This window comes from Caloenas nicobarica, chromosome 2 (genome assembly GCF_036013445.1).
Source record: "Caloenas nicobarica isolate bCalNic1 chromosome 2, bCalNic1.hap1, whole genome shotgun sequence".
Classification (NCBI taxonomy): Eukaryota; Metazoa; Chordata; class Aves; order Columbiformes; family Columbidae; genus Caloenas; species Caloenas nicobarica.
This window is the reverse complement of record NC_088246.1, coordinates 25,321,207-25,334,119: the sequence shown is the minus strand read 5'-3', so window position 1 is coordinate 25,334,119 and position 12,913 is coordinate 25,321,207. Positions and strand designations below refer to the sequence as shown.

General features: G+C 35.8%; 1 protein-coding gene across 5 annotated transcripts in view; it reads right to left on the bottom strand.

Annotated features, from left to right (window-relative positions):
• Window positions 1-12,913, bottom strand: part of AKAP9 (A-kinase anchoring protein 9) — a 111,041-nt gene that overhangs the window by 44,312 nt on the left and 53,816 nt on the right. For all 5 annotated transcript variants that reach the window (XM_065627311.1, XM_065627312.1, XM_065627315.1 and 2 more), the window contains exons 15-21: window positions 12,270-12,366; window positions 11,345-11,437; window positions 9,954-10,325; window positions 8,730-8,954; window positions 7,045-7,185; window positions 6,400-6,503; window positions 5,472-5,677 (exon numbers count right to left, since the gene is read on the bottom strand). In XM_065627311.1, the coding sequence (XP_065483383.1) occupies window positions 5,472-5,677; window positions 6,400-6,503; window positions 7,045-7,185; window positions 8,730-8,954; window positions 9,954-10,325; window positions 11,345-11,437; window positions 12,270-12,366 (1,238 nt within the window). The remainder of the gene's footprint in view (window positions 1-5,471; window positions 5,678-6,399; window positions 6,504-7,044; window positions 7,186-8,729; window positions 8,955-9,953; window positions 10,326-11,344; window positions 11,438-12,269; window positions 12,367-12,913) is intronic.

The following is a 12,913-nucleotide window of genomic DNA, read 5'->3' as shown; positions in this document are numbered from 1 at the left end:
ACGAATGGAATGAATAACCAGATGAATAGACTATACATTCACATGGCGCCTTTCATCTACACAGGATTTCAAAGCACTTCCGAGTACCGTACTTTGGAACCTCAGTCACAAACTACTGCAGTGGAGTCACCCTGGCAGTGGCTGGCTGTCATTTTCTGCCAGCACACTCAATGTTTGCCATAGGTTTGTATAATATAAAGGCTTTCCCATAATGTCCTAATATTCCACCCCTGTGCAGTATTAGGAAGAGGCTGTAAAATGAACAATTTCATGGTTTTTATTCAATAACTTTCTGATTTCTCATCACCCAAATTTAGGTTGGATCTGGGTGTCTCAAAATATCAATAGTGATGTAGAAGCTTTAATATCCTCAGAGTAGAAAGGACTTTCATTTAGGATGGACATCCAGCAGCATTATTATTTCCAAATGCTGTGCCAAAGTACTGCTTAAAGACTGGGTTGAAGGAAAACATATTCCCTGCTGAGCCACCGACACACTTACTGCAGCACCTGATGCTCTTTGGAGGCCACTCATCTTAAGTACTGACCAGGTAAGACCCTGCTTAGCTTCAGAGATCTCACAAAATAAAAGCCCAAAATACAGTAGCACAGCTATAAACAAGATAAAACAGTGACATATTAGTTACTGCATAATCTAATTAATTCTTGATGGAGTACAGATTATCTCTGTAATGTTCTGTTTTCCTTCTCAGGGTTAACCCATAATTCATTTCCTATAACCCTCACATTTTAGTAAATTATTTGCTTGAGAGGTACAGTTGAACTCTGCAATAATGAATGTATGTCAAATACAAAAATAAACATTTGCAGTTTGTTGCAAAATCATCTGAACTTCCGGTTGTCTGGAAACTTTTAGAGAAAACTTAAAAACATTGATGCCTCCTCGGAATGTAATCTTTTAAAAGCCAGGTCCAGAACGTGTCTCTTACATTAATACTATTGCTAATATTATTACTACTTCTTGCCAGTGACCAGAGCAGTACAATTTGGCCTTTGAGAACCAATGACAAGATTTTAAACTCCTGTTTTGCTTATGTCAGTTCTTTTGTACTTTGTTTCCATTTCTTCTGGATAAATACAAAATAAAGCAATGTTAAACTATAATTCTGTTACATGAAAAATCTCAGAACAAAACATCATAATTTACCTGAAATATAACTATAAGAATGAGTGAAGAAAAAGAGAGTGTCATCTAAAGTATAACTTGGCACATGGAAACTTTACTACTCTCAAAGACAAAAAAACAGGAAAAGTATCAAATGCGCACAAAACCTATAATAATTCTTTTCGTACTACAGGGTTGGCAACTCAGATAGAAAAATCAATAGCAAATGATCAATGCTTACACCCATATTAAAATATCTACAAAGTTGCACTTGAAAACAGTAGCTCACGTTAAATGCCTTCCTAACTGCAAAGTGGAAGTCTCCATATTTTTTTTCCCTGAAAATGGTCTTAGTACACAGCATATTACTACGGTATCTTTCCAGAAGATTTTCCATGGTGGAAGCAAGAAATAGAAATGTTGTCAAGTCTTATTAACTACCTCGTCACTTGAATGCCTAATGCACATTTTACTAATCCTTACAATGCTGTTCAATCTCCCATCTCAACAGAACTAAGATGAAATTCTCGATTCCCCATTTTTTTTTTTTAGCTGACAAAAAATAATAAATAGAATATATCTGGCCCAAGTGAAAATGTCTTCTCCCTGTGTAAAGTCTATCCTTGTAACAAAAAAAAAAACCCAACCAACCAACCAACACACCAAACCACACAACAAAAAAACAACAAAGGTTCATATTGTTTCCTTTGCCACGAAGCTTGCAGCTCAGCACGTCAGATGTCATGGTCCACTAAATCTTTAAAAAGTGCTTAATTAGACAGTGCTTACTCAGAAGTTATGAGGTGCCAACTGACATTTATGAAGCAAAACAAATTTTGCATCATGTAGAGCTAGTATCTCAGTTTACTCCTGGGACTACATTGAGGAATTCAGGTTAGTGGTTACAAGCTGAAAACAGAAAAAAATCAGTTTTCCGGCAGTTCAGCATATAAAGCTATTTACTATCTTGTTCCTGGTACACTGTTTGGAAACAAGGATCTCAGAAAGCAGGTAAGAGGGTTAAATGTTCAAGGAATGCCATAACCCCACAGGCTCCCCCAGAGCATCATGCATCACTGCGGGGCCTCTGCTCAAGGTCCAACACCTGAGGGAGGGAACAGCAAAGCCTGAGGGCTCCCTCACGATGATTCCTGCCCCAAATCTCCAGATGTAATTAACTCACCAGATTACTGAGCATAAATGCTGTTCACTTCCAATGATATGTTTTACAACTGAAATTTGAACTTTACACACCCTGCTAGAAATAAAATTCTGCGTTAGCCAATAATGTAGGCAAGGTCCCAGATAAACTTCTATACGCTTTAATAAATCAGGTTGTGGTTATAAGTACGTGACCTAATGATTCAGCTTTTTGAAATGCTGAAACTCAGCAAAAACAGTAAGCTGAGTTTTGCTGGTCAATAAATATGGATTACATTCAGAAGGTCAGAAAGAATTAATTTCATTAAACACATTATTTTTTCTATTTTATTATTAGATTTTTATTAGTACGAATTTCGTAAGTAATTAAAAAGGAATATCTGTTTGGCTAGATATTAGAAGATACAACAACATGCACAGGTTAAAATACAGAAGCAGTGTGTACCTATTTCTTACTTCCAGAAAACAATGGGGAAAAAAATTTAAAAGCTTATGTCCTCTCAGGCCATTCAGAGGAAGTATAGGAAATGAGTAACAACAGTCCTGTTGCTGAAAACACTAACAGAATTTGTGATCTAGTTCCATTTGAAGAAGGATCAAACACTTCAGCTGATGAAAAAGTACAACTGCTGCTGTGCCTGTCTGACCCCAGTGGCGAACTACGGACACAGCAAGGATGCTGTTGCATCATTTTGAAAGGGAAAAAAGAGAACTGTGAATACAACCTCAGAGATACACTACAAACTATACATTCACCCATTGTAGCCACTGCAAGCTCGGGTCTTCTTAAATCCCCACTCTTTTATTTGGTTTCTCCCCTTGTCATAATTATTTCTGAATGTAAGGACACATGCACAAAAGAATCCTGGAATAAACGACTGGTATGTGGGCAGCTTGAATGACGCTCTGTGCCGAGGGTCATTCCAGTAACAGACACACTGCTTTGTTACAGAATAGTGACACCTTACATGCTGCTTCAAAGTACACTAATAGCAAACACAAGAGTTAAAACAGTCAACCTTCAGCATTAGCAGAATGGAATAGAATTCTCTATTTAGGAGAGCACTTTCTCATCAGGACACCTCACAAAAAACTAACAATAAATCCCAACTACAGGGCCTGGTGTGCATGTACACAGTTGTATTATAAAAGCAAGGCGTAAGTCTATATTGTACCCACCCAAAATACCAAATAAAGGTACTTTTTAAGCTGTGTTTTTCTACGTATATGTAATGCAAGCAATACATGTTAAGAACTGTTAATGCCAAGAACTAGTGATAAATACAAGTATACACATTGCTGTGCAGGAGCAAATAGTGAATGCATGTACTGTGCATTGTACATGCCCGCGCAGAACAAGCACATCTGAGAGTAGAGAAGGGTAACAAACACGTATGAGCACTTGGCACATATAGTTATGTATTTGTTATCTGAGAAAAGGGAGTGATATTCTCACCAAATGAGAATGAGGGAGAAAAGCAACAGCGCCTGTTCTCTGAACAACTCAGAACTGACAACCTGTGAGCACTGCCTTCATATAGGTATTTCTTTGGGCAATGTATGTTGTGAAAATCCCAATGGTTTTTACACACCTCAGAATATACAATGAGAACACAAACAATATTTATAAATTGATGGTTTTAATATAGAAATACAGTTTATATAGAATTTAAGACTACCTCAGAACACAAGAGGAGGTGGTGGCAAACTTTGAGCCTGGTCATTGCTCCTTTTACTATATGGCTAGAAGACTGTGTGGAAAATAGTTGCCAGTGGCTGAAGATACTTTTATCTGCTTTAATATAAGCAAACTCTGTTCATTTCCCATCCCAAAGTAAAATGCAAGAATACTTAACTTTGAAAGAAGTGATTCCTTCAATTACAGTCTTTAGGGTCTCCTGAGCAAGTATCAAAAACGAAGGCCAGAAGCTTTCAAAACATAATTTGCCTCACAATTAAATACAATGAAACGTGCAGAAAGCAAAAGTTACGAGGTTTTTTAATGAAATAGCAGTACTAGCACGAGAGTGCTGTTAACTTGCAAAATTCAAGAACTCTTAGACTGCAGTTGTACACATTTCACCACATATAACCTTTTGAGTAATCAACTAAGATGTCACTGTGCTACGAAGTCATACATAATGTCTTAACTTGCCCCAAGGCTAAGTGTGACCTATATTAGAAGCCAGAAGGAATCAATAATATTTAATAATCTGTATTTTGAATGAAAGAGGTAAAGTTCATCTTCATTCACCATTTGTATTACTACTTTGTAGTAAATGCTTTCTTAAAACTGAAATGTAGTATTTGACTTCCATTTTTTTTCCTCATTCACAGTAGTTATAATTCCAGCCAAATGCAGATGTGTTGCAGGCTGAACTGATGTGTTGTACATTGCCACCCAAAAGATGCAGGAAAAATGTACGCAACCTAAATGGTACCTAAATGGCAATGTGACAGAGTGCCTCTTTTTGCCCAAAAGAGAAACGGACAGACACTATCCCAGTACAATCACAAGAAATTAATCAGAGTCTTTGAGAGTTCTTAGACACTGGTAAGCAATGAACTACAATGTTAAAACACTCCTTTAAGCTTGTGCCAAGCAGCACTCCTCCAAACAGCTGATGGGCAAGTCTTGGCAGTGAGAAAGTTCCTGGAACTGTTTGCAAAAGGCAATCACTCTCTCTAGGAGGCTAAAGAAGCCCACAGGCATATATATATATATATATATATACTGGCTGTCCCACGGCAGCTGGCCTCAGTGACCAGCAACAGCCCTACGTATGTTAAGTGCACTAGTGCCTTTGACACTAGTTCCCATTCCCCAGACATACAGAGGAAGGTGTAAAGTCGCTGGAAGATGCCATGAAGCTATGTTTCATTCTCTTTCTCTTTGCCTCCTTCAATGGGAACATATTTATTTTTGTATTTCTTAATCATTTTCCCATTCTCTTGCAGGCTTTCCAACAGGACCCTAGATCTGAGTTGTAACTGGCTTGCAACGTGACTCAGACAACTCCTGAAATGTTGTCTCTTAAGCAGATATATGCATTCAAATGACAAGTAGTTTTAAAAGAAAAAGGTTTATTTTTAACTAAAAATTTCAAAACTAAAGTTATTTCAATATATAATAAAAGCCCGCAAATGCTACCTGTTATGAAATAGAAAACCATGCAAGCAGTACCTTTTTCATACCCCACACGGATAGAGGGTTTTACTAACTCTTCTGTTTCTGTGTCCCATCCAGCTGGTTTGGAAGGTTGGACTTTCCCAGTCTGATCCAGCAACCTGAGAACGTGGCGACCAATTGTCTCCTCCATGGCCACGGTCGTCTTCACAACTTCTAAAAGTATCTTCATGAGCTTCTCATTAGCCTTCTGAAAAATATCCCTGCAGGACAGAAACCTATCAGTCCTTTGATCTTCCCCTGCTTTCAAAGTGTTTTTTACCCCTTATATACCCTTGCAACCAGGAAAGACTTGCAGTTGAAACAGTAAAATTAAGATTTATTTTTGAAGACTGAAACCCACAGCATATACATAAATAGTAAAAGCACATTTGTGTTAAAAGTCATTCTTTTTACAAAATATGTAACAAGCCAAACTATTTATCAATATTTGTACTGTTATCTTGATATTTTATCTAGTTATAATTTTAAAACGGAGGTCTACATTTGCCTGGTATTCAATACGAACTTACTCTTTTCTCAAAGTGAGAAGATCTGCACAGATCAAAAAAGTTACTAAATAGTCAAAAGGTATTATCAAATACAACAACTATATTCATATAAACTTATTTCATATATGTACCTACAATGTGTATCAAAATAAATGTGTATAAATAATGTATACGATTCTTTATGTGTGCAATATGAAAGATATAGTAAAAATAGCCTAAGATTTGTCTCATCCTCTATGCCATTACATTGTTAGGCTTTAAAAAAATAAGACATTGTTTCATCCAAAGTATGTAAACTTAGAAATATGGTTACCTAGAATTAAAAATGCCATTATCATCTGTCAGAATAAAGCTTATAAATATTAATTTAACAACACTAACATGATTCTCAAATTTTTTTTTTTAAATAATGTTTTCTTAACAGTTCTAAGCACCTTTCTTTAGAAAGAAGAGCTGAAGATGTTTCATCAGGCTTTCTTCCTCCATCTTCATCCTCAAAGATCTGCTCTCTAACATCGTTTTTGTTTTCATTTTCATTCTGAGTAAGTTTTTGCAGAGGGAGAGAAGACAGAAAGGACAGAAATCCTGTCATGCCAGAATCAACATATTCTTCTTACACGCAGTAGAATACAAAATTTAAAAGCTAAAATACCTGTGTTTTCTTAATAGAACTGCACCAAATTACAAATCAAGAAATACTCTTCCTATGTGGAAAAATTAACTAAAACAAAAACAAAACAGGAAATCCAAGGCGGGGCCTATGAGAAAGAACTTTGTAATGATGATTAAACAGTCCTCGTACTTTCTGTTGAGTGTTGCTGTAGCAATATGAAAATGTGAGTTCACCTGAGCAAATAGCTACAGTAATAACCCCAACCTTCAAGCTGTTTAACTAGCTTCTGCTTACCTGAAGTAAAAAAACATGTCTACCAGTACCACCTCTTAATTCTTAAACCTGCCCTGTTCAAGCAATATCCAACATTTTTTAGGGAAATATATTACATAAAGAGTGACAGCGTAAAGGAATCTTGCTGGATTTACATGCCACAGCTGCCAAGAAAGTCAAAGTCCATATTTACCTCTGTCTGTGTGCTGTTGTTTCGTAGCTCACATAACAGCCTCTCTTTTCCGGGTACAGAATGTTGTTTTAAGGATTCCAGTTCTTCTAAAAGCATTCTCTCTCTCTCTGCAACCAGGCTGTCATTCTCCATCGAGACACGCTAAGAAAGAAGTGTTATAGAGGCACACACAATTTTTTAAGCTTCTGAGAATTAGTCAGTCCTGTCGCTTCTAATTTTTTACATATTTTGCACAATGAAATTTCAGTTCACTTTAAATGGTTACAGAGACATTGAAAGCTTTCTAGAATGGAATACAGCTAATAAATACTTTTGGTATCTTACACCTTTAAGATTTTCATACAATTTGTGTACTCTTTATGAAACGCAGTGGTCACTATGGAAACTGGAAGGTTAATTTCTAAACGTTACATGCTACAGTATGTGTTTTGAACAAGAAAAAAATGAAAATAAGTTATTTTTATTAAAAAAAGCCTACACACACTCTCTTTTAGAAGAGCTAGAAGTGTTCACAGCTTAAACGCAATGCATACATTCCTGTGTGGTTCTTATGGATAAACCATCCTTGGCATTAAAAACTGGAAAATAGCCAGCAGCATAAGTCGTACTTAAGTTTTCCATCACTTTCAGGAATTCGCAACACCTGATGAAAGATGCAGTTGAATATTGACAAAGAGGCAAAAGAAGAAAGGATGTATATATATTGAAAGGAAAGATTATCAGGATAAATGACAGAAAGACACCTACTAAGCAGCCAGGAGAAACAAACACCTCATGTTGCTGGAAATGTCACCTACGATACAAGTGACGGGCTCTTTAGATTCTCTGGCTCCTTGAGCTCAGACTTAAACAGAACGGAACCAGGTCTGAATAAGCTCTGAAGGAACCTAAAGCTCCACTCCATAGTGAACGAAAAGAACTTTAGAATTCACTGATTACTCTTTCCATGTGCACTTCTGTAATGTCACATTGTTGAAATTAAATCAGAGCAAGACAAATTCTTCTGGATTCTGTTCACTTTGTCTTTCAAGGGAAGGAATCCTTGAAGACGAGTCTATAAATAACATTTTTAATAAATTAATGAGTTTCATTAGCATACCTGCTACGGGCTTTGAATAGATGCAGAGTGACAGCAAATTAAGTTTAAAAACGCAAAGAAACACTGGTGTTTTCCAGCAAACCCCACATTGTAGGAAGCCACCGATACAGTTCAAGTTTGGACCAAGTGGGGATGAGGGAAAATTAAGAATTCTACAGCATTTCTAGCCATGGCTGGTGGCTTCATTGATGTAAATGGATGGCAGCCTGCATCCTGCACAGGGCCATGTATCTGGAAGGCGTCAGGGTTACAATGCATCTGCACTCACTCACTCACTCTCTCTTCTGGCTGCTGTGCAGCACTGCAGCTTTCTCCAGGTTTGCAGAAGTCTAAATGCGTCCATCACTGACTGAGATTTGATTAAAGAAATATGACTTTTATACATATATGCATACATGTATTTGTATATATACACACAAATAGATATGTGTGTGTGTGCATGCATACAGTAAATACATGCGTGTGTCAATCTATAGAGATACACAAGTATAATAATCTATATACACAAGTATAAATAAATTTAAATCTGCCTGGTGATGTGCCTTTGTTAACTCATGTTAACTTGTTAAGTTAAACTCCATATTACCTCAGCTAGTTGCACTTTAAGATTCTCAAGCTCTGCTAAGAGTTGATCCTGATTTTCTTTTTGACGTTCCATTTGCTGCATGTGGCCTTGTCTCAATAATTCGGTTGCCTGCTGGTGTTCCTGATATTGCCGTACCAGCTCTTGTCGCATGTCTTCCAAACGTTCCTCATATAACAACAGCTGACTTGATGTTTCTGTGTCTGATGCCGTCATCTCACTGTAGTGCTAAAATATTGGAAATATTTTAGCATTTTATGTTCAATGACAGTTTCTAGTAAATATTTAAATAACTTTTAGAAAATACTTTCACAAATTAAAGTATCTGTCATGAAAGCATTATCTTGTTGCCTGCTTCTTGGAAGGTCCAGACTTCGAATTATTCTCTATTTAAAAGACAAGATTTTCAAAAAGCCTGTTAACAGTGTAAACCCTTATTCTTTTTAGCTGGTGGGGATCTCAACAGAAAATACAGTGGCACACATACATGCATGTGAGTGTGTGTGTGAACAATATCAGCGGTTTGAGAGAGCAGTATCATACACAAGAGAAATATTAGTTTATTCACTATCAAGATAATACAAGATCAGAATATTTAACTGTTACACAAATTTGAAAGTGTAACTTTGCTCCAACTAGTGCCAAATTTAATTAAAAAAATAAACCTAGGATGAAATTGTGGAGTAAAGATTTGTGATTGCTTTCCACTATATTTATTCCACGCTTCACCCCTCACCTCATGTTTGTGCAATGCTAAATATGTATTTTATGTATTACTTTTATAACTTTTGTCTTCAGCTGATATCCTTTACCCCAAGGGACTCAAACTCTCTTTAAATACTATTTTTCATTTGTTCCTTGAATAAACACTACAACATAACCTCACTTACAAAGAGTCTTTATACAATTTATTGCTTGCAATACAGTTTCATCCACAAAATGAAATAATCTATTTTCATGTAATTGGTGTCATATTCCTTTCTTCATAGTGTAGGATGATGCTATGACAGTGAGGTAGAACATAGGAAGGAGGGATAAATAATTTAGGTCTAGAGTTGTCACCCCTTTGAAAGGAAAAGGGAAATATTTAAACTGATTTTTCATCTTGTCACTGTTTACTGGTGAACAAAACCAGGACACAATTTATGTCGTTATAGTTTTCTCACTGAAATGAACTGTACATCCATTGGAAAGCTTATTCACACTGCCGATTTTTTTTACACTTACCGGTGTTTCTTCCACCATCAGCCCTTTGACATGAGAAAAACTCTCTTCAGAAATCACTGATTCATGTGTGGTCTGTCCTACTATGCAACCAGGCTTGCTATCACATTGAAGCTGTTCCCCAAGTGAGTTGCTCTCACCAGACTCTTCACTGAGTTCCTTGCAAAGTGATTTCAATTCTTCTTCATGCTTACTGCCTTTTGCTGTTGCTTTTCTACAAGGGCCGTCCACCTCTTCTTCACCACATTGCTTTTTAATTTCACAATGGATTCCCCGTTGATGTACAACCTGTGTTTGTGAGGCTTCTTCCTTCTGCCTAGCAATTCGTGACAATTCAGTCTGTTTGGCAAACGCTATGCTCATGGACACAATTACCTGAATAAATAAGAAAAATCTGTATTAGTTTATGCTTCACAGCGTCTCCTGTTGCTGAAGAAATCTCATTGCTGCCCATCAACAATATAAACAAAAGTACTGAAAGTTCTGAATATGATTTAATTTTTTTTAAGAAGAAAGGCAAAAGAACATAGATACCTTGCCAGTCTCGTCAACAATCATGTCTTAAAATACAGGCATGCTGTATTAAAGGCAGTTTAATAAACTATGATGCTATTTTCAATTAAAATATATTATTTAGCACAGAATTTTCTAGTTCTTTTCAGGAAAGATTCTAGAAGGTGACTTTAAAAAGTCCTGGCATACTGACATAAGTGCAGCTGTGCTAAGCTTCCTCTGTCTAACCAAGCATCCTTTGTAAATGTTTGACTGACATGAAATTTTGGGCTGTATAAAGACAGCAGTGCCATGTGCTTGAATTTTAATTGACCACAGGAATTTTACTTGAACCAGAAAGGAACTTCTGCTGGCATTAAATAGCTGCAGTTGTAGTTACAACAGGCTGGTAACTTTTGTATTGCTAAGTATTTCTTTCTAATACAAATAAACCCATTTTCCAACCATGTGAGAAGCTCTTTCCTAGAATACAGTCCTTTATAGTATAAGTGCAAAATCTTTTCAACTCATCAGCTGTTAAGTCTTAAGTAGCAAGAAATTCACTCTCTAGGCAACTGGATTTTCTAAAGAAAAAAAATCTACTGTCAAGTACGGTTGCATGTGTTCTATTTTCTTTGAAGTTTTAAAGTAAAACACTATCACCACCACCCACATGAACAGAAATTATGAGCTAGGAATAGGACAGACAACTAAGAAAATCCAAAATGTTTCCAAATTTTTTTTAAGACTTTCTTGTTCAGAAATTGAATGAAACAATACCTTGTGAATAAATAAAACAAAAGTTAGCATATGGTATGGCAACTGTCTGAATTGTCAGAAATGGCAAATGAAAATGACAGTATTTTTTAAACATATTTTAGGTAACAAAACAAAAATAATACCTTTGCTATTTCTTCTTCTAGTCTGTCTTGGTACTGTTTTTCTAGCAATTGAACAACATCGAGATCACTCTGCATGTCAACTTCTCTAGCAAGCTGTAAGAAAATGAAATCTCAGATCATGTATTTGTGCTTTTATTTCATTAATTTTAAAAAGTTTCAATCTGACAGAGATTTTTTTCCTCGATTAAATTATCTTCATTTCATGCAAATCACATGATTTTGTGATACAACATAAAAGAACTTGGCAAAAGACTTTGCCTTGTTTCTGCTTCAAAATTAATTTTAAAAGTTGAGTTTGCAACAACTCTTCTTCCAGCACTATTTGAATTGTCAAATGCAGGGAAAACAGGTGAGAAAGCACAGCATCACTATTTTTCAAAACGCGGAATTTTAGAGCCAGGTTCCCAGCAGTGCTAGGAGAGGAATGCATGGAGTCTTTTCCATTTGCGTTTGGTTTCTAAGCTCTTTGAGATTACTTTTTCAAAATTTCTCCTAAACTGTGCAGTCTATACTTCAAAAGTACTAGAATTTCACTTAAATCACTCTTTTTTTCCTAAATAGTGTTTAAAGTAAAGTCACAATATTTTAAAGACTCCTGAAGAAATTCCAGAATTTGAACACTATTTTTTTCCACTTTAATACGAAGCAGCCCAACCAAAAAGAAATAAAAAAACCCAAACACAAAAATTAACCTCGGGACCAAAAAACCAAGTTTTATGGCTCATAATTTCAAGAAATGCTTGTCAGCAAAATTTAAATCTTTTTCTTCTAACATGGACTGTCTAACAGTATGGCACAGTACCAAGCTGATAATTACTTTAATACTACCAAATATTAGTCCATATTTCAATTGCATCTTAGAAGGCAAAGCATCTAAATTATGTTGACCATATATATATTAGCTGTCAACTGAGCTATACGATACCTCCAGTGCCTCATCTGTTCTTTGCTGATGAAGATTTTCAGGGCGCTTCACTTTCCTGAAGACTTCTTTCAGCTTTATTTGTGAATCTGTGGACACACTAAAAAGGTAAAAGAAGCAGAGGGTAGAAATTAAAAAAACAAACAAACCAACCAATATTTCGATATACATTATTTTTCCTCTATTCAAATACGCATTCTATAAATATACGTTATATATATTCAAAGACCAATAACTACAAATATTTTCTTCAGAATACACCTTTTCCCACGCCGTTAATGTAATGAACTTGACTTTATAATTCACCTGCTTTCTAAACACTAGCTCTTCCTCTCAATGCAACATACCTTAAAACCTCAACCTTTTGCCAAGGACCTCACAAAAAATTACTTTTAAAGCCAGCTGAGAATATTTTGTGCTCAATAACTACAGATAATAAGATGAAAACAAAAGTGTGTGTTTGAATCATAAGGATATGAAAGAAACCAGATTGGCTATGTGTATGAAGCCATAAAAACACATAGGAATTTTTTTTTTTTTTAATTCTTTCAAATTGAAGCTCATCAATAGATGCACTGCTTTCTTTCTTGTGTTATATAGATGAGGCATACACATGAAAATAGCAAGAAGTCCAATATGATTAATTT